The sequence below is a fragment of the Asterias amurensis genome, chromosome 5 (genome assembly GCF_032118995.1).
Source record: "Asterias amurensis chromosome 5, ASM3211899v1".
NCBI classification, from domain to species: domain Eukaryota; kingdom Metazoa; phylum Echinodermata; class Asteroidea; order Forcipulatida; family Asteriidae; genus Asterias; species Asterias amurensis.
The window spans coordinates 10805898-10820689 of record NC_092652.1 but is presented as its reverse complement, the minus strand read 5'-3'; the positions used below and the strand labels follow the sequence as shown (position 1 = coordinate 10820689).

General features: G+C 36.6%; 1 protein-coding gene across 3 annotated transcripts in view; it reads right to left on the bottom strand.

The window, feature by feature from the left end:
• The window catches only part of LOC139937425 (uncharacterized), a 52384-nt gene extending 37663 nt beyond the window's left edge, over window positions 1-14721 (bottom strand). The window contains exons 1-3 of one of the 3 annotated variants that reach the window (XM_071932567.1): window positions 14604-14721; window positions 11784-12057; window positions 4494-4592 (exon numbers count right to left, since the gene is read on the bottom strand). In XM_071932567.1, the coding sequence (XP_071788668.1) occupies window positions 4494-4592; window positions 11784-11826 (142 nt within the window). In that variant the 5' untranslated portion in view covers window positions 11827-12057; window positions 14604-14721. Of the gene's footprint in view, window positions 1-4493; window positions 4593-11783; window positions 12087-14603 lie in introns of those variants that run through there. The other 2 variants (XM_071932564.1, XM_071932565.1) reach the window with 2 other exon arrangements.
• Between the last annotated feature and the right edge of the window lie 71 nt (window positions 14722-14792).

The following is a 14792-nucleotide window of genomic DNA, read 5'->3' as shown; positions in this document are numbered from 1 at the left end:
CTATCAAACTACCCCACTTTTAAAATAAAAAGGTTAGTACTTTTGTGCATTTTGGGGGGTTAAAATTTTAGTTCCTTAATCTCTACACTATTCATAACTATCCAATTATCTCACATTTCAAATAATAGGTTACTTTGTACCATTGTTTTTATAGGAAAATGTTTGCTAATTCCTTAATCTCCACAACATTCATTCAAAAAGGCTATAAATTTAAGTTTAACTGTCAAATGTATGAACAAATTCCCTGTGTGAACTTTACAGACCCATTGGTGACATCCAATGATCCAAATAAACGTATGTTTTCCAATTTGACTCTGAAAGTAAAAGACTATCATATAAAACAACATCTTACACCATTTAAACACTATGTTAGAGACTTCTCTGTCTGTCCGAAGATGAGTGCACCACAAAACTGAATTTGACCTCAGGACCCCTCTTTTAAAAATATTTCATTTATATTCAGTTTACACTCCACAGCACGTCGCTTTTTTTCTCACAAGTCTAGTTCAATCAAAGAAATACTAATGACAGTGACAAAGATGTGACAAAGTCAGCTTTAAATATAACCTTGGATTTCAGATGATGAAGTGATTGCATGAGCTCTATTCATGATACGGCTTTCATACCAAAATAAAAGAACAAATTTAAAAAAAACCTTTGCATTTACCCGGAGTGCAACCACATATAACAAAAAAGTGAAAAGGCACCATTGAAGGGTGAAACAGGTATGGGTTCAAAAACCTCATTTGACTTTCTATAACAAAAGCTAATACTCCTATTGACATTTTCCGTTGTTGTTCACATGATTTATATATGTGTTTTCCCATTTGAATTAGGCCAAGTAAAAGAACAACACCAGCTTCCAAAAAGAGGAGGATGGGGGATATTTTTATTTTATATCTTTTATTTATTTCAAAGGTGGCAGCCAATTATATTAATTCAAACTGGCCACAAATTCTTCAGTTTAAAGTCACCGCTTACCTTATTTAAACAAAAAATTAAAAGGAGGCGGCCTCAAAAAAGGATGAGGAAGGATCAACTGGTATTTTTGTTTTGCCTTACAAAGAAAAATTATGAACAAACTTGAAACCACCTGTAGACTGATTCTAGTTGTGTTTCCATATCAACATAACACTACATTTGATTGTACAATGTATGTAGCTTGTACTTTATGTCAAAATTTTTGGGATCCTGTGAGTGATTTCCCTTGTACAGCAGATCAAAATGCTACACACAAAAATGTATCCGCTACTCAAAAATCACAATTTGCTACCCAATGTTGACGTTCAGTGTGCACAAAATATGTTCTGTTTTTCATGTTTTGCTATGCAAAATTGCTGGATGAAATCAGTCCCTGGGATTGCTACCAAGTTGAGACTAAAGCCCGGTTTACGCTTCTTGCCAATGCGAAGGCGATACTAATTTTTGACGCCACAAATTCGCAACAAATAATTTGCATCAGTTGAAATGTGCTCAACTCCTGCAAAGCGTTGACTGAGAAAACAGGGCTGTGACGTCAAAATTCATAAAGCATTCGCAGGAAGTATGAACCGGGCTTTAGTGGACAAGTCGTTAATGCCATGATACACTCAGTAGCTCTTTCTCCGCGATTGAAGACTGGGCTTGTGAGCTATTAACCCTAGTACTAGTAGTACAGATCACAGCTCTCGCACAAGGTTGCATCTTGAGCCAAGGCCTTACAAGTTTTCTACATCCTCTATTTAACTTCAACTACTGTTTTTCCAAAAACATAACAGGAACAGTAAATAAATTCCCCAACTTTCAAAGCAGGCAAAATTAAACAACCGGCAGCCGATTTCACGAAACGCTAGGATTAATCCTAACTCGAGTTAGGACGAGTAACCCGTCCAAACTTAGGATGGGTTCAATGCGTCCTACGTATTTGGATACGTTAGATTTGGATCTGGAACTGAACCCGTCCTAAGTCCTAAGATTAATCCTAAGTTAGGAAGAGTTTGGTGAAATCGACGGCTGAACAGGTACACCGACTAAGTAAGAGCTTTTAACATTGAAGAAAGAGCACACTCTGTACATTAGTACATGTACCTCTATTGTACCATACATGTAGGCCTAACTTCTCTGTTTTAGAAAAGTAGAACATAAATAGTGCCGGAAACTGTTTTTCTTATCTTCTCAAATAGGCAAATTATAGAAATCTTGGGGCATCTTGGTAATTTTTTAATGACAGAAGGTTTCTAGACCTACATGTTGAGTGCACACACTCAAATCATGTCTACACAAACATCCAATTAAAGATAATCCACAGCAGGTTCCTTTCCTCCCGGTTAATCTTCTATTTCTACCTCCATGATCTTAACTGAATCCCACCACCTTGCTTAGCACCGGCTAGTAAACACTAGTCAACACTGGGCTGGTTTACAATAGACCCCAAATCTAGAAAAGTCCCCCATTGAAGTAAAGTGATGTCAAGCCACTGCTCTTACATGGCGCAATACAATGGGCTTATTTTGGAGCCAATTAAGCACATTATATAACCAGTTGAATAGCTGGTGTCATGGCCCTCTACTGCCTTAAGATCTATGGAGCTACCATGTATTTAGATCTATCCTGACATTAGCCAGAGAGGTCCTGGGGATTGCGGGCTGGTGTTTTCATTGAGATGGGATGATACCCACACTATTAATACTAGTTGTTTTGTCAATGGAAGGTTTACTTAGCCTACTTCTGGGAGACCAATACTAGTATTCAGATCTGGGGATAAGTACTTTGATACCAACACTGTTGTGTAAAAAGTCAACCATTAAATGCTTAGCCTATAACTGCTTCTCCTATTTAAAGCCATTATACACTTTTGGTACAGAAAAAAAAAAAGATCACAGATTTACAAATAATTTACAGGGTTTACAGAAGGTAATGGTCTCTTGAAAATTGTTCCATGAAATGCTTTACTTTTTGAGAAAACATTGAAACAATTTCAATTCTCGATAGCGAGAATTACGGATTTATTATAAACACGGCGAAACGCGCGAAAAACAGGAGTGGGTTTTCCGTTATTTTCTCCAGACTCCGATGACCGATTATGCCTAAATTTTCACAGGTATGTTATTTTATATTATAAGTTGTGATACACGAAGTGTGGGACTTGGACAATACTGTTTACCGAAAGTGTATAATGGCTTTAATCAGCCCTTTTCGAAACCACATCTTCAGCTTTGGATGCGGCGTGAGGCTCCGTCCTCTTGTCTGAAACCCTGGGTACGTAAAGCACGCGCAATTGTCAAAAACAACCACGGGTCCAAAGCCAAATCCAGTCGTTTCGAAGTTGAAATAAAAACCCATTTATACTCGCTTTTCCCTCAAACTTTTTACCAGACCTTTTTTTTCTTTCACCCTATTCAACTAATTGGTTGAACCATGGTTGAACTGATCCAGTGCAGATGATACATCTCAAGCAACTCTAATTTTGTTATCAGTTGAAAAGGTTTGTTTCTACTGTAAGTGCAATAAAGACCAAGACCCAGTTCAGTGGGGGTTTTTTTGTGTGTATGGTGTGGTGTATCTTATGGCAATGTTAGTGCATTGCAAAATACTTAAAATACGAAGAAGAATGTTCTACAAGCATGTTTTAAATTTAATATCAAGGTGTGTCAGCATGGCCAAATTTCACAGAACTGCTTAGCACAAAAATTGGCTTGGCATGAAATTTCCATGTTGATTAAAACAGGATTCAAAACCAAATTTCCACTTGTTGCATTTTGCTTGTTACTGGTGTTCAGGTTGTTTGCTTAAATCCTTAAAATCATGTGGAATTTTGGTTCGTAATCCTGTTTGTATTAGGGCAAAACTTTCATGCTAAGCAAACTTTTGTGCTTAACAGCTCTATGATCAAGGGCTTAGGTCATAGGGAACCACTTCTCCCAAGATGCAGATCTACGAAAACCCCTAAGCAACAAAAGCCTGAGTTTGATTACAATAACCCATAGAAGATCTATGAACTCAATAATAAAAGTAGACTCTAGTGACTCCAGACAAACTCCACCAAGACCAGCTCAAGAAAACAACTCCCTCGGATCGACAATAACACCTCCTCACAATAACACCTCCTCCACACTGACGTAGCGACACACGAGAACACAAACATTGTGAGATTTCTAGGTTTTAGTTGACAGTGTTCAGGGATATCTTATAATACGGCACCCAGGAAAGTAAAAATAACAACCCCTGTAACTAACACTACTGGTTCAACCCCAGAGTATAAGGGTCGATGATACACCCAAACCCTGCTGTTTGCTGCCGAGTCAGGTTTCTTTGATGCATTATGAAAAGAGGCCCCCGCAGACTGAAAATGTGAGCAGGATTGTCGCTTGTTTGGAAGAACGATGTCGTATAATGTTCCACCTATTGTTGTCATGTTTAAAACACATCATATTTTGTCATAATATTAATACCTCTAGAGAGCTCACATTAACAGAACTATCAGGACAGAATTATCTGAGAAAAACAACTCTTACCTGCACTTGAGTTTGTACACGATGGGGACTGGGCTGATGAGGAGAAGTTGTATTCCTCCGTGCTTAAATCAGATTGGGAAACACTGGATCGCCGTTTTCCTGTAAAGAAAAACACAAAATTCTGTAAATTTTGAATAAAACATTGTGCACGAACAACATAGGAATTAAGAAAACAAATTGCTAACAAACATTCAGACCTTACAGAAAGTGATCAAACAAGTATCTAAAACAGTCAATTAGTTGAGAACTATTTTGTTTTTCTTTGAGAGTGCTGGAATGGTTTTCATAATGAGTGTTGTTTACCCACAAATATTGGGCAAACCAGTTTCCAGGTACTTGGTGCTAAATGCATGCAGTTACTTTTATTACTTAATTTAATTATCATACACTACAATACTTCATAATAAAATATTATTCATAAATACCCAAGACAGTTTCTCTACTCCTATTGGTGGAGAGCACATCACATGGGGGTGTTTAAACGGTGGACGATGACCAGCTGGAGCTGTTTATAACCGGCTGGCTCACGCGTTTCAAGCGCGCAAGATTATCATAGTTAATAGTAAAAGCGCGTAATCTTAGCGTGCGCGTTATCTAAGCACGCACGCATACAGACAACCAACGCGCATGGAACAGATTCTTCACAAAGTTTTTGAAAAAAATATTTAAATCATATTTCAACGGTTCCAAAAACCAAATGATGCAGAATCCTACCAAGACAAAATGATATCAGTGAGTCAGTCTGCACTACTAAAATATTTAGCTCACCATGTGACAATCATTTTCAAAGTACTGTATTTTGATGTAATATAGAAACAAAATCTTACAAACTTTCAAAAAAATTCCCAGTTCTTAAAATGTCTTAGAATGCGGTGCCTACGATTCCTATAGAAATCTATCTAACCTGTGACTGTGCAGTGTGCAGTAGTGCACTAAGTAAACATTTTTAACCCACACCTGTGACGTCATGCTATTGTTAAATCGCTCCATTATTTTGCACGAATGGCGCGATGGGTACATCTATTCACCCATTGTGCATAAGAGTTAGGGAACAAAGTAAATCAAGTCAATGACGCCATGGACCATATATTATTTTGTTTTTAATGGTTTTTAACACAGGTTAATAGAGCTACACATGTATTGCAAAATGATCGTTGACACACAAGTGAACAGCTATATTATTAAATTATTATTTAGCTGAGATGTTAAAAAATAATTATAGAACTACAACAGTAATTTAAGCAGGTCTTAAAGTCAGATAAATCAATTTCATTTTAACCAGTATTTTTGTTTTTGTTTTTATTAATTCAAAATGCTTAATTTATCATACACAAACATGGTAAGTGAGTAAAGTCCCTAAAATTTAAGATTGCAAAGATACTTTTTTCAATATCATCATAAAATAACAGGAATTCAACTGAAATTGTTGATCATAAAGGTAGCTTAAATTTGTTTATTAAAAACAAATCTGAAACTACAGGCTTGTACGCGGGTAGGTCACTTCTTTTATCTTCACCTTTGGGGTTTTTTGTAGACCGAGAAAGTCGGCTACAACATCATCTGATAGTCTGTTTCTATCACTAACTTGTATAAATTTACTTAAAGTCAAGAAACAAAATCACTTATCTGCCGCCACTTTCGCTCCCGATCTATGATGCCACTATCGAAGGAAGAGCATATTTCCTAAATGTTGGTCTTCGTCCATTGTTCACACACCACCAGTGGTGTTCCCGGGAGTGAACAAGCTTACGTAATACATACAAACAATTGACTTAAAAATTAAACAATATCGCGCCATTCGTGCGAAATAATGGAGCGATTTTAACAATAGCATGACGTCACAGGTGTTGGTTAAGTCGCATAATGCCCTCGGTGAACGCGCCATTCGTGGGTACGAATTGGCCCTCGGGCTTCGCCCTCGGGCCATTCTTACCCACGAATGGCGCGCACCTCGGGCATTATCCTATACATAACCTTTGTGTAAATTGTAACCGTTAGCAGACTACAAACACTGTCTGTGCATGCTCTCTGTGGTACAGTGTGCCACCATTTGTCAATAGTGTCACATTTTAACAACAGTCATGCCTTGTACTATGATACTTCCATAATCATATTTCTATTCAAAACATGTGAGTGACATTTACAACCTTGAAAGGATCAGATCACACAAAGCAATGGCTTTCAAGAAAATGCACAGATATGAGGGTACAGCTTTTGTTGTGAAATCTGCTTGAACTCTATTTGTATTTGAATAATTTCTTTAATATTGTTTCACACCAGTAAAATACATTAAGACTTGGGAAGGTACACCTTTGGTAATTACTCAAAACAATTATTAACTTAAAAACTGACTTGGTAACAAGTATTTGAGAGCTGTTGGTAGTATAAAACATTGTGGGAAACAACTCCCTCTGAAGTCACGTAGTTTTTGAGATAGAGGTAATTTCTCACTAATAAAGACTTCTAGCCAGAAGTCTTTTATTCTTATCTGAAAGCACACAAATTAGTCCGACAAGGGTGTTTTTTCTTTCGTAATTTTCTCGCAACTTCAAGGACCAATTGAGCCCAAATTTTCACAGGCTTGTTATTTTATGACTATGATGGAATACACCAAGTGAGAAGACTGGTCTTTGACAATTACCAAACGTGTACCTTCCCTTTAAATGTACAAGTACACACAAATGTTCAATAAACTCTGTGCATAAACACAGACCTTTTGACCACTATAGCCTCCATCTCCCCCAAACAAAAAATAAATTAATTTAAATCAAATTAAAATATGGAATTATCAATTGATGCAACCCGATTGCCTGGCTGTGCACGTGAGCCACTAGCTAGGGCCAATCCACAAGGATACGAAATGATGCATGCATTGAGTTTTTCATAGATATTACACGTTGTTCTTGCTTGAAAATAACAATAAGGTAAAGAGTTAAAAAATGATGACTTTTAATAGAATAACAGGTCAGTCAACCCTTCTCCCTTTGCAAGAAGTATCCTGCCACTTGCACAAGAGAAACTTTAAAGTTCAGTGTAATACACTGTAATTTAAAATCAATGACATTGGACACCTTTGGTAATTGTCAACTAGAAGACCAGTCTTCACACTTGGTGTATCTCAAATTCTCAACATGTGTACATGTGAAAATTTGAACTCAATTGGTCGACGAAGTTGCGAAGAAAAAAACACCCTTGTCACACGAAGTTGTGTGCTTGCAGATGCTTAATTTCGAGACCGCAAAATCAAATTCTGAGGTCTCAAAACCAAATTCAAATATTTTAGTGAGAAATAACTTTTTTCTCGAAAACGATGTTACTTCATACAGGGAGCCGTTTCTCACATTGTTTTGTACTAGTACATGTATTCAACAGTTCTCCATTGCTTGTTACCAAGTAAGTTTTTATGATAACAATTATTTTGAGCAATTACCAATAGTGTCCAGTGCCTTTAAGTTTCAACTCAGTTTTATTCCACTCACTGTTGGTTCGAATTCCATCTATTATAAAATTTCAAAAGAAAATTAGGAAAGTTTTAACTTCCAATTAAACATGTTTTTTAGAAGCTGTTTTAATCTACATTCTTCTCCATCACAGTTTTATTGGTTGTCTTTTTTATCTGTTCAGCAACAAGCAAGAAGTGACATAGACTTGATTCAAGTCTTAGATCGTGGTTTTTCTAACTGCATCTCCGCCACAAACACGCCCCCACATGAACACGTATTAGCTATCACGCGCCCTAACTTGCAATCTAGGCTAAATGACGAAGGTCGTTCACAAGAGGGCGCTGTTTTTCAGCGGCTATCAGGACGACTAAAAAGCCACGATCAAAGACTTGGAACCAAGTCTAGAAGTGACAAAGCGCTTAATGATTTGTTTTCACACTTGTTCCAATCTTTGCTGAATCACAGTATACAAATAAAAAGCTGCACCCACAACTTTGTTGGTATTCCAACAATGTGACACAAGGCCCCCCCCCCCCTCCCCACCTCATTGATAAGATGTGTACATTAGTGCAATGTGTCAGGTGTGCAACATTTTCAACCAACAGTAAATAGCCACAGTGTGAAACAAACTGATGGTGCATTAAAGGAATATTACAGAATTGGTTTTTGCTAACAAAACAGGTGCTGGCATACGATAAGCACTTACATGTATGATGTTATCCACCATAGTATACATAAACTGACAAACCTGTAGAAGTTTAAGATCGATCGACCGTCTGGGTCACGAGAAAATAGTGAAAACCGAATACACATTTTGCATGACATTGAGAAAATAAAATAAAAATAAAAAACGCTCACTAACTGGTCCAGTGTTAATTTTGAGCCTTGTAATGCATGACAAAATTGCCTTAAAATTCCCAGCTTTTCGTAATACAGATTTTAAATAAAATAAAAAATTCAAAAGTTTCATCAGCAAAAATCCGAAGGTAACTAGACGGAATCACAGAAACGTGGTTTGTATTCTCAGTTTTTAGGTTCATACGTAGAGAACTTGAAAATTATGGCAAAGGGCTATGATGGATAGATTGCAAACTTGCACATTCCATTCTGCCAAATATTTCTGTCACAATTCTAATGGTATGGTGATCAGAATTTAAATTCCAACGGTCAACCGATGAATATAAAAAAAACTTTTGAGTTATTTGAAAAGCATTTGATACTCTAAATCTATAAATCTTTTATGCAAGGTGGGATCGGTCATTTATCATTTTAACACCTGGAGCCTATTAAGAGGCACATATTGGGGGTAACACAAACCAGTCAAAAGTAACATGTGTGCCAACAGATAAATCCTATTTGTACATAGACCAGAGCAAGATTGCATAGTTTGTTTAAAGATCACTGATCTATAATGTCAAGCATTAGGCTAATCACAGAAAAGCCTTAAAGGCATTGGACACTAATGGTAATTACTCAAAATACTTGTTAGCATAAAAACTTACTTGGTAACAAGCATCTGTTGATAGTATTTATGTAAAACATTGCGAGAAATGGCTCCCTCTGATAACGTAGTTTTTGAGAAAGAATTAATTTTTCACTAAAATATTTGTATTGAATTCGAGACCTTAGCTGAGCAACTTGTGCGACAAGGGTGTTTTTTCTTCCATTTATCCTCTCGCAACTTTGATGACAAATCAAGTTCAATATTTCACAGGTTTGTTATTTGTTGGGATAACACCAAGTGAGAGGACTGGTCTCAGACAATTACCAAAATTGTCCAGTGCCTCTAAGGTGCTAATGTTAAATAAATCCTACAAGATTTTACTGAAGAAAAGGACCCGAACACCATTACGAAACCTTGGAGGTCAATACCTGGACCAAATTTCATAAAGCTTTTTAGCATAAAATACTGAAAAAAAATGAGTGGGCACCAGTCGCAATGTTGAAACTTCGTGGAATGTTGACTGGTAACCTGTTTTTGCTAAGCATGATTTCCCTGCGTGCTTACATGTAGCAGCGTGAGCTAATTGTGCTTACAGGCTTTAAGAAATTAGGCCCTGGTTGATGTGGATTACAAGTGAACTTTGGCCGTGTGAACTCTGCCTGACAGGACCTGGGGTCCTCTACAGGACCTTGTGTCTGGAATGAAGTTTATGGGTTGTGATGAAACATTTAAAACACTAAACAACTTGTGTCTTGAAATAATGCTTTGATTACACTAAAAACACTCTACATCCAGAATTAAAGTGTGTGCTACAATGTACATTACCTTGAGGCTTCGTTCACAATTATCTAGCATAAGTACATGTAACCCCCCACTCTCCCCCAAAAAACCAGGATTCTTTCTTTTTAAGAATGTTGATCCTTGGCAATTTACATCACAATGGTCCAGTGGTTAGACTGCAGGACTTGCAAAAATCACAAGGTTGTGGGTTCGAATCCCTCAGCTAACCACGGATTTCACAATGACAAGAACTTGGTTTACTGAATCAAAATTTCTTGAAATTTGTGCGATTCATAATCATAGATGTAAAAACCAATGTTTGTATGAGAGAGATTGGATGTTGCCAGCTTGGTGTTTATATCCCCTTGTGGGAGTTTGCCGAGTTCCATTGATGGGAAGAATAGATCAATAAACAAACAAACAACAAACAACTTGAATAATCTTTAGCAAAATGGAAACTTGTCTATTTAACTAAAGATCACACAGACATGGAATGAAGTTTCAAAGTGTAAGTAAAGTCAGGTGTCAGCAGATTAACAATAAACATCTAAAGGTGTTTTTAATTCCCCCAACAAGTAAACAAAATGGTGTACAATGTAGATCTTTCCCTTCCCCCAGGGTGAATAGTACCATTGTTTGTGTTTATTTTGAGTTTAGTGAGATTTAGTTCATAAATTTGTCCCGGAAATGATCTTTCGACCATTTGAAACGATTAAAAGATATCAAGAAATGGCGAAACATTTTTACAGCAATTTTTAAATAAAAACTGTACTAAAACAACAACACACAAAAACACACACAATTTATTTTTGCCATTCAAGAAAGTAATGAATCACAGGAAATTAAAAATCAACAATTTAAACAAGCATGAGCCATGTATAGGTAAACTACATCAAAAAATGTTTCAAAACAGAGGCAATGTTCTGAAATTTACCAAATTTGTTACAAAATTATGTTCATATTCGCTGTATGTGAGAAAACAAAATCCTCATTGCTCTGAAGCATCTCTGACCCCAAGACCTAAGCGCTGGGAACAGACATGGGGCATCTACTTATAGAATATTGCCACAGCAATTACTGCAAGTTTGCAACAGAATGCAGTGAGTGAATAGGTATATACTCAGTGAATGCATCAAGTTGCAAGCACTCAACAAATGTGCATGAGTAATGGCAGGGGGTTAGAGCATAACTTGCCCTGGATCTGATCTCAGGAGTTCTTTATTCTTGAGCAATTGTTGCTACCGAACTATCGGTTTGATTGAACAAAACATTAAGTGTTTTAAAGTCAACCTTTTGATCAGTTATGTTGGCGAATGTGTTAGTTAAATTTTATGATACCAAATATAAATACTTTTTTTAAAAGCTGATTTATATAATGGTTAGTTTCAATTTCAATTTCAATTCACTTTATTATCCACGATGGGAAATTCATTTCGGCCTTTTATACAACAAGTTTGCCTGGCTCTGACCATAAAAAGCTTGAGTATTGCAAAAATATTTTTATTTTTTTAAATTTAATAATTGTGAGTTCAGGATGGAGGGAATAATTTTAATAAATGTCAGTTCAGAACAGATATTTGTGTTAGTTATCAAAATTGTCAATGTATAAATTTGTCTACTTACGTTCACTCGCAGAATCGTAGGCTTTTCCATTCTGTGCACCCATTTTGGACACAAAAAGTACACCTGAATTTACATGCGTAGCGTACCTGCTGCTTGGAGCAGATGGCTGGCTTTATCCAAGATGAGTGTGGACTGATCTAACAGACAGTAAAGTACTACCAGACTATTATATTCCTTGTTTCACTGCGTACAGATCAGCCTAGTGGAGGGTCTCGGTAGGTTGGCTCCATAATACTCTACTATAGTTGGTATCCACTCGCCTGGTAATCAAGCCCTGCTGGACGTAAAACAAAGCTGGAAGTGACGTGATTGAAATTTGAAACAACATTCATAACATTTAACACTATTTATACACAAAATGTTTTTTCTTCTTCTTCTTTTTTGTTTGGGGGGAGGGGGAGCAGAAAGAAGGCGCCTCTTCATTTCATAAATTAAGTAACTTTTGTAAAAATACAAATAAACTAAAAAATATTGGCTAATGTCAAATGCAAAATGGCACCGCAGTGATGATCATCCTAATCTGAAAAGTTTACATATATTTCATTTTATTTCATTTTTATGTTTTCTGATTGTGGAGCCAAAGACTCTCAGAAAAGCAAACAAAGACAAGAAGGAAAGTTTCAGTTTTAGATGTGTGAGGAAAATAATAAATCCCAGATAATTATTCCAGGGTAACCCATGGCTAGAGACTGAATGTTTTTTTGTTTTTTTAAAAGATAGGATTACAATTCTGATTTTGACCTTGGAGCCCAGCTGTTTAATATCTGAGTTTTTGTTCGCACCTGTATTCGGGATCTAAGTTGGTATTACTCCTAAAAAAAATAGAACTATGAGGTTTGTTCCGCTATCAACGATCGTCTCCACTAGAAGACGATAACGGATCAAACCTCATGTCTATGACTGCATTGGTGTTACCATCACTTGATGTTTAATTTGCATTTTGTCTTGGGTTTGAATGAAGTGCAGAAAGGAAAAAGGAAATGAAGTTACACAAATATTTTTTAAACTTCAACTGACTGGTTGAACTAAATCTAGCGAACATAGCGAAACAGGTCAACTCGTACCCAAGTCAACTCGTACCCAAGTCAACTCGTACCCAAAATATTATACCCAAGTCAACTCGTACCCAAGTCAACTCGTACCCAAGTCAACTCGTACCCAGGTCAACTCGTACCCAAGTCAACTCGTACCGTATAACGTACGCCGATACGGAGAATCCGTGCGGCGTGATTTTATAAGCGACGGGAAATAAAAATTTATGTTCTACTTACTTTTATTAAAAATAATACCTTCTCACGAATTTTGTTTATAATAATGCTAGATGTTCATCTCTCTTCTGCCCTTTTTTTTCTCGGGGGGGGGGGGGGGGGGGATGATTTCTTTAAGATGTTTTACAGTAGTATTCTTCCAATGTTTTAAACAGGCAGGCTGTAATTTTGTTTTTAATGTTTGGTGCTTATAAAGACAAAATATGAGACGTAAAAAGGGTTAACTTTTTTTTATGTTCTTCTCTTTTTTGCGCAAAAACAAACTCACCAATGTAAAAACATACAATGTATAGTACGCAAACGTTACGTGTTTTTCTTGTTAAAGAGTTCCCATTAGAAAATTTCATGATAAAATTCATTCCATTCATTCATCTGCGTATGTTCTGATTATCTTTTTACATGTATCTGCAACATGAAAAAAAGAAATCATAACAACAATGAATAAATAAATGTACGATTTACATAGCAAAAAATAAATAAACCACAATATTTATCAGTACGAGTTGAAACTCCAAAATTTTGTAACAATTTATTTGGGTACGAGTTGTCTTGGGTACGAGTTGACTCGGGTACAAGTTGACATGGGTACGAGTTGACTTGGGTACGAGATGACCCGAATTCAAATCTAGTTGATATTCCTCTCTGTGACTTTGCACAATGATCAAGAAAACAATTTTAGCTACATTTGACCATCTGCATTTCCACCCTCTGCATTTCCACCAAATTCATCATTCCATAGGCCTGGGCCATAGCATGGGCATGGCAACACTGCACTAGTAGTTTTTCCCATCCACCCCAAAAGGCTGGAATACTTTGCCAAGCATTGTCATCTCATCTCCGGCAAATTATATTAGTGCTAGACAATTTTGTAAGGAAAACTCCACAAAGTATCTAAACCAACTACTCTAACATGTCATATTTTTATAGTAATTTCCAATTAGGAAAATTGTCCGTATCACGCCACCACTTTTTATTCGATATGAAATATCTAATTATCTCAAACGAGGTATCCCTTTTTGTAAAAATTAGTGAAAAGGTGGTGGCAGGATCAGCATACGGAGAGTTATCCAACAATTAAACTGCTCTAGCAGTAGCAAGTATGATATGAGCATGAATTGAACGTCTAGGACTCTAGTATACTATTAATAATAAGTAATATTCATTTAATTTTAATTAGTGATGAAGAAAAGAATTTTAGCACAAAGGTATTAAGCTCGTCTGAAGACTCACTCTGATGTGTCAATTCCTTCCTTCATTTTTTGTTTTGCCGGCGTAATAGTACAGGCTGTTTATTTTGAAATTTTATGTAAAATTCAACCCAGACACGGTACGCTAACCGCACTGCATTGGTTTCTCCGTTAGTAATAGTAGGCCCTATTGAACAAAATTCGTCAGTCAACCCCAACACGCTGAACAACTTTCGGACTGTCACTGCACTGTGACTGCGTGTGTGTCAACAGACTTGTTTGCGTTACGTTTCTGTGTAATTTATTAATTTTCTCATTTCTCGACGAGAAATAACATGTTACAATCACCCACATTTCACACTTACCATCCACACTGTATCATGTCCACGTTATGTAGCTTCTAAATTGGTTTAAGATTAGAAACAACCCCAAAGGGCTCATAAATTATGTCCTTGGGAAGCCGCGTTCTCTACAACATCAAAATTCGAAGACTTGTTGTCATCGATTTTTTTGGACGGGCAAACATGAGTTTGCGCCCTCTATTGGTAATGAAA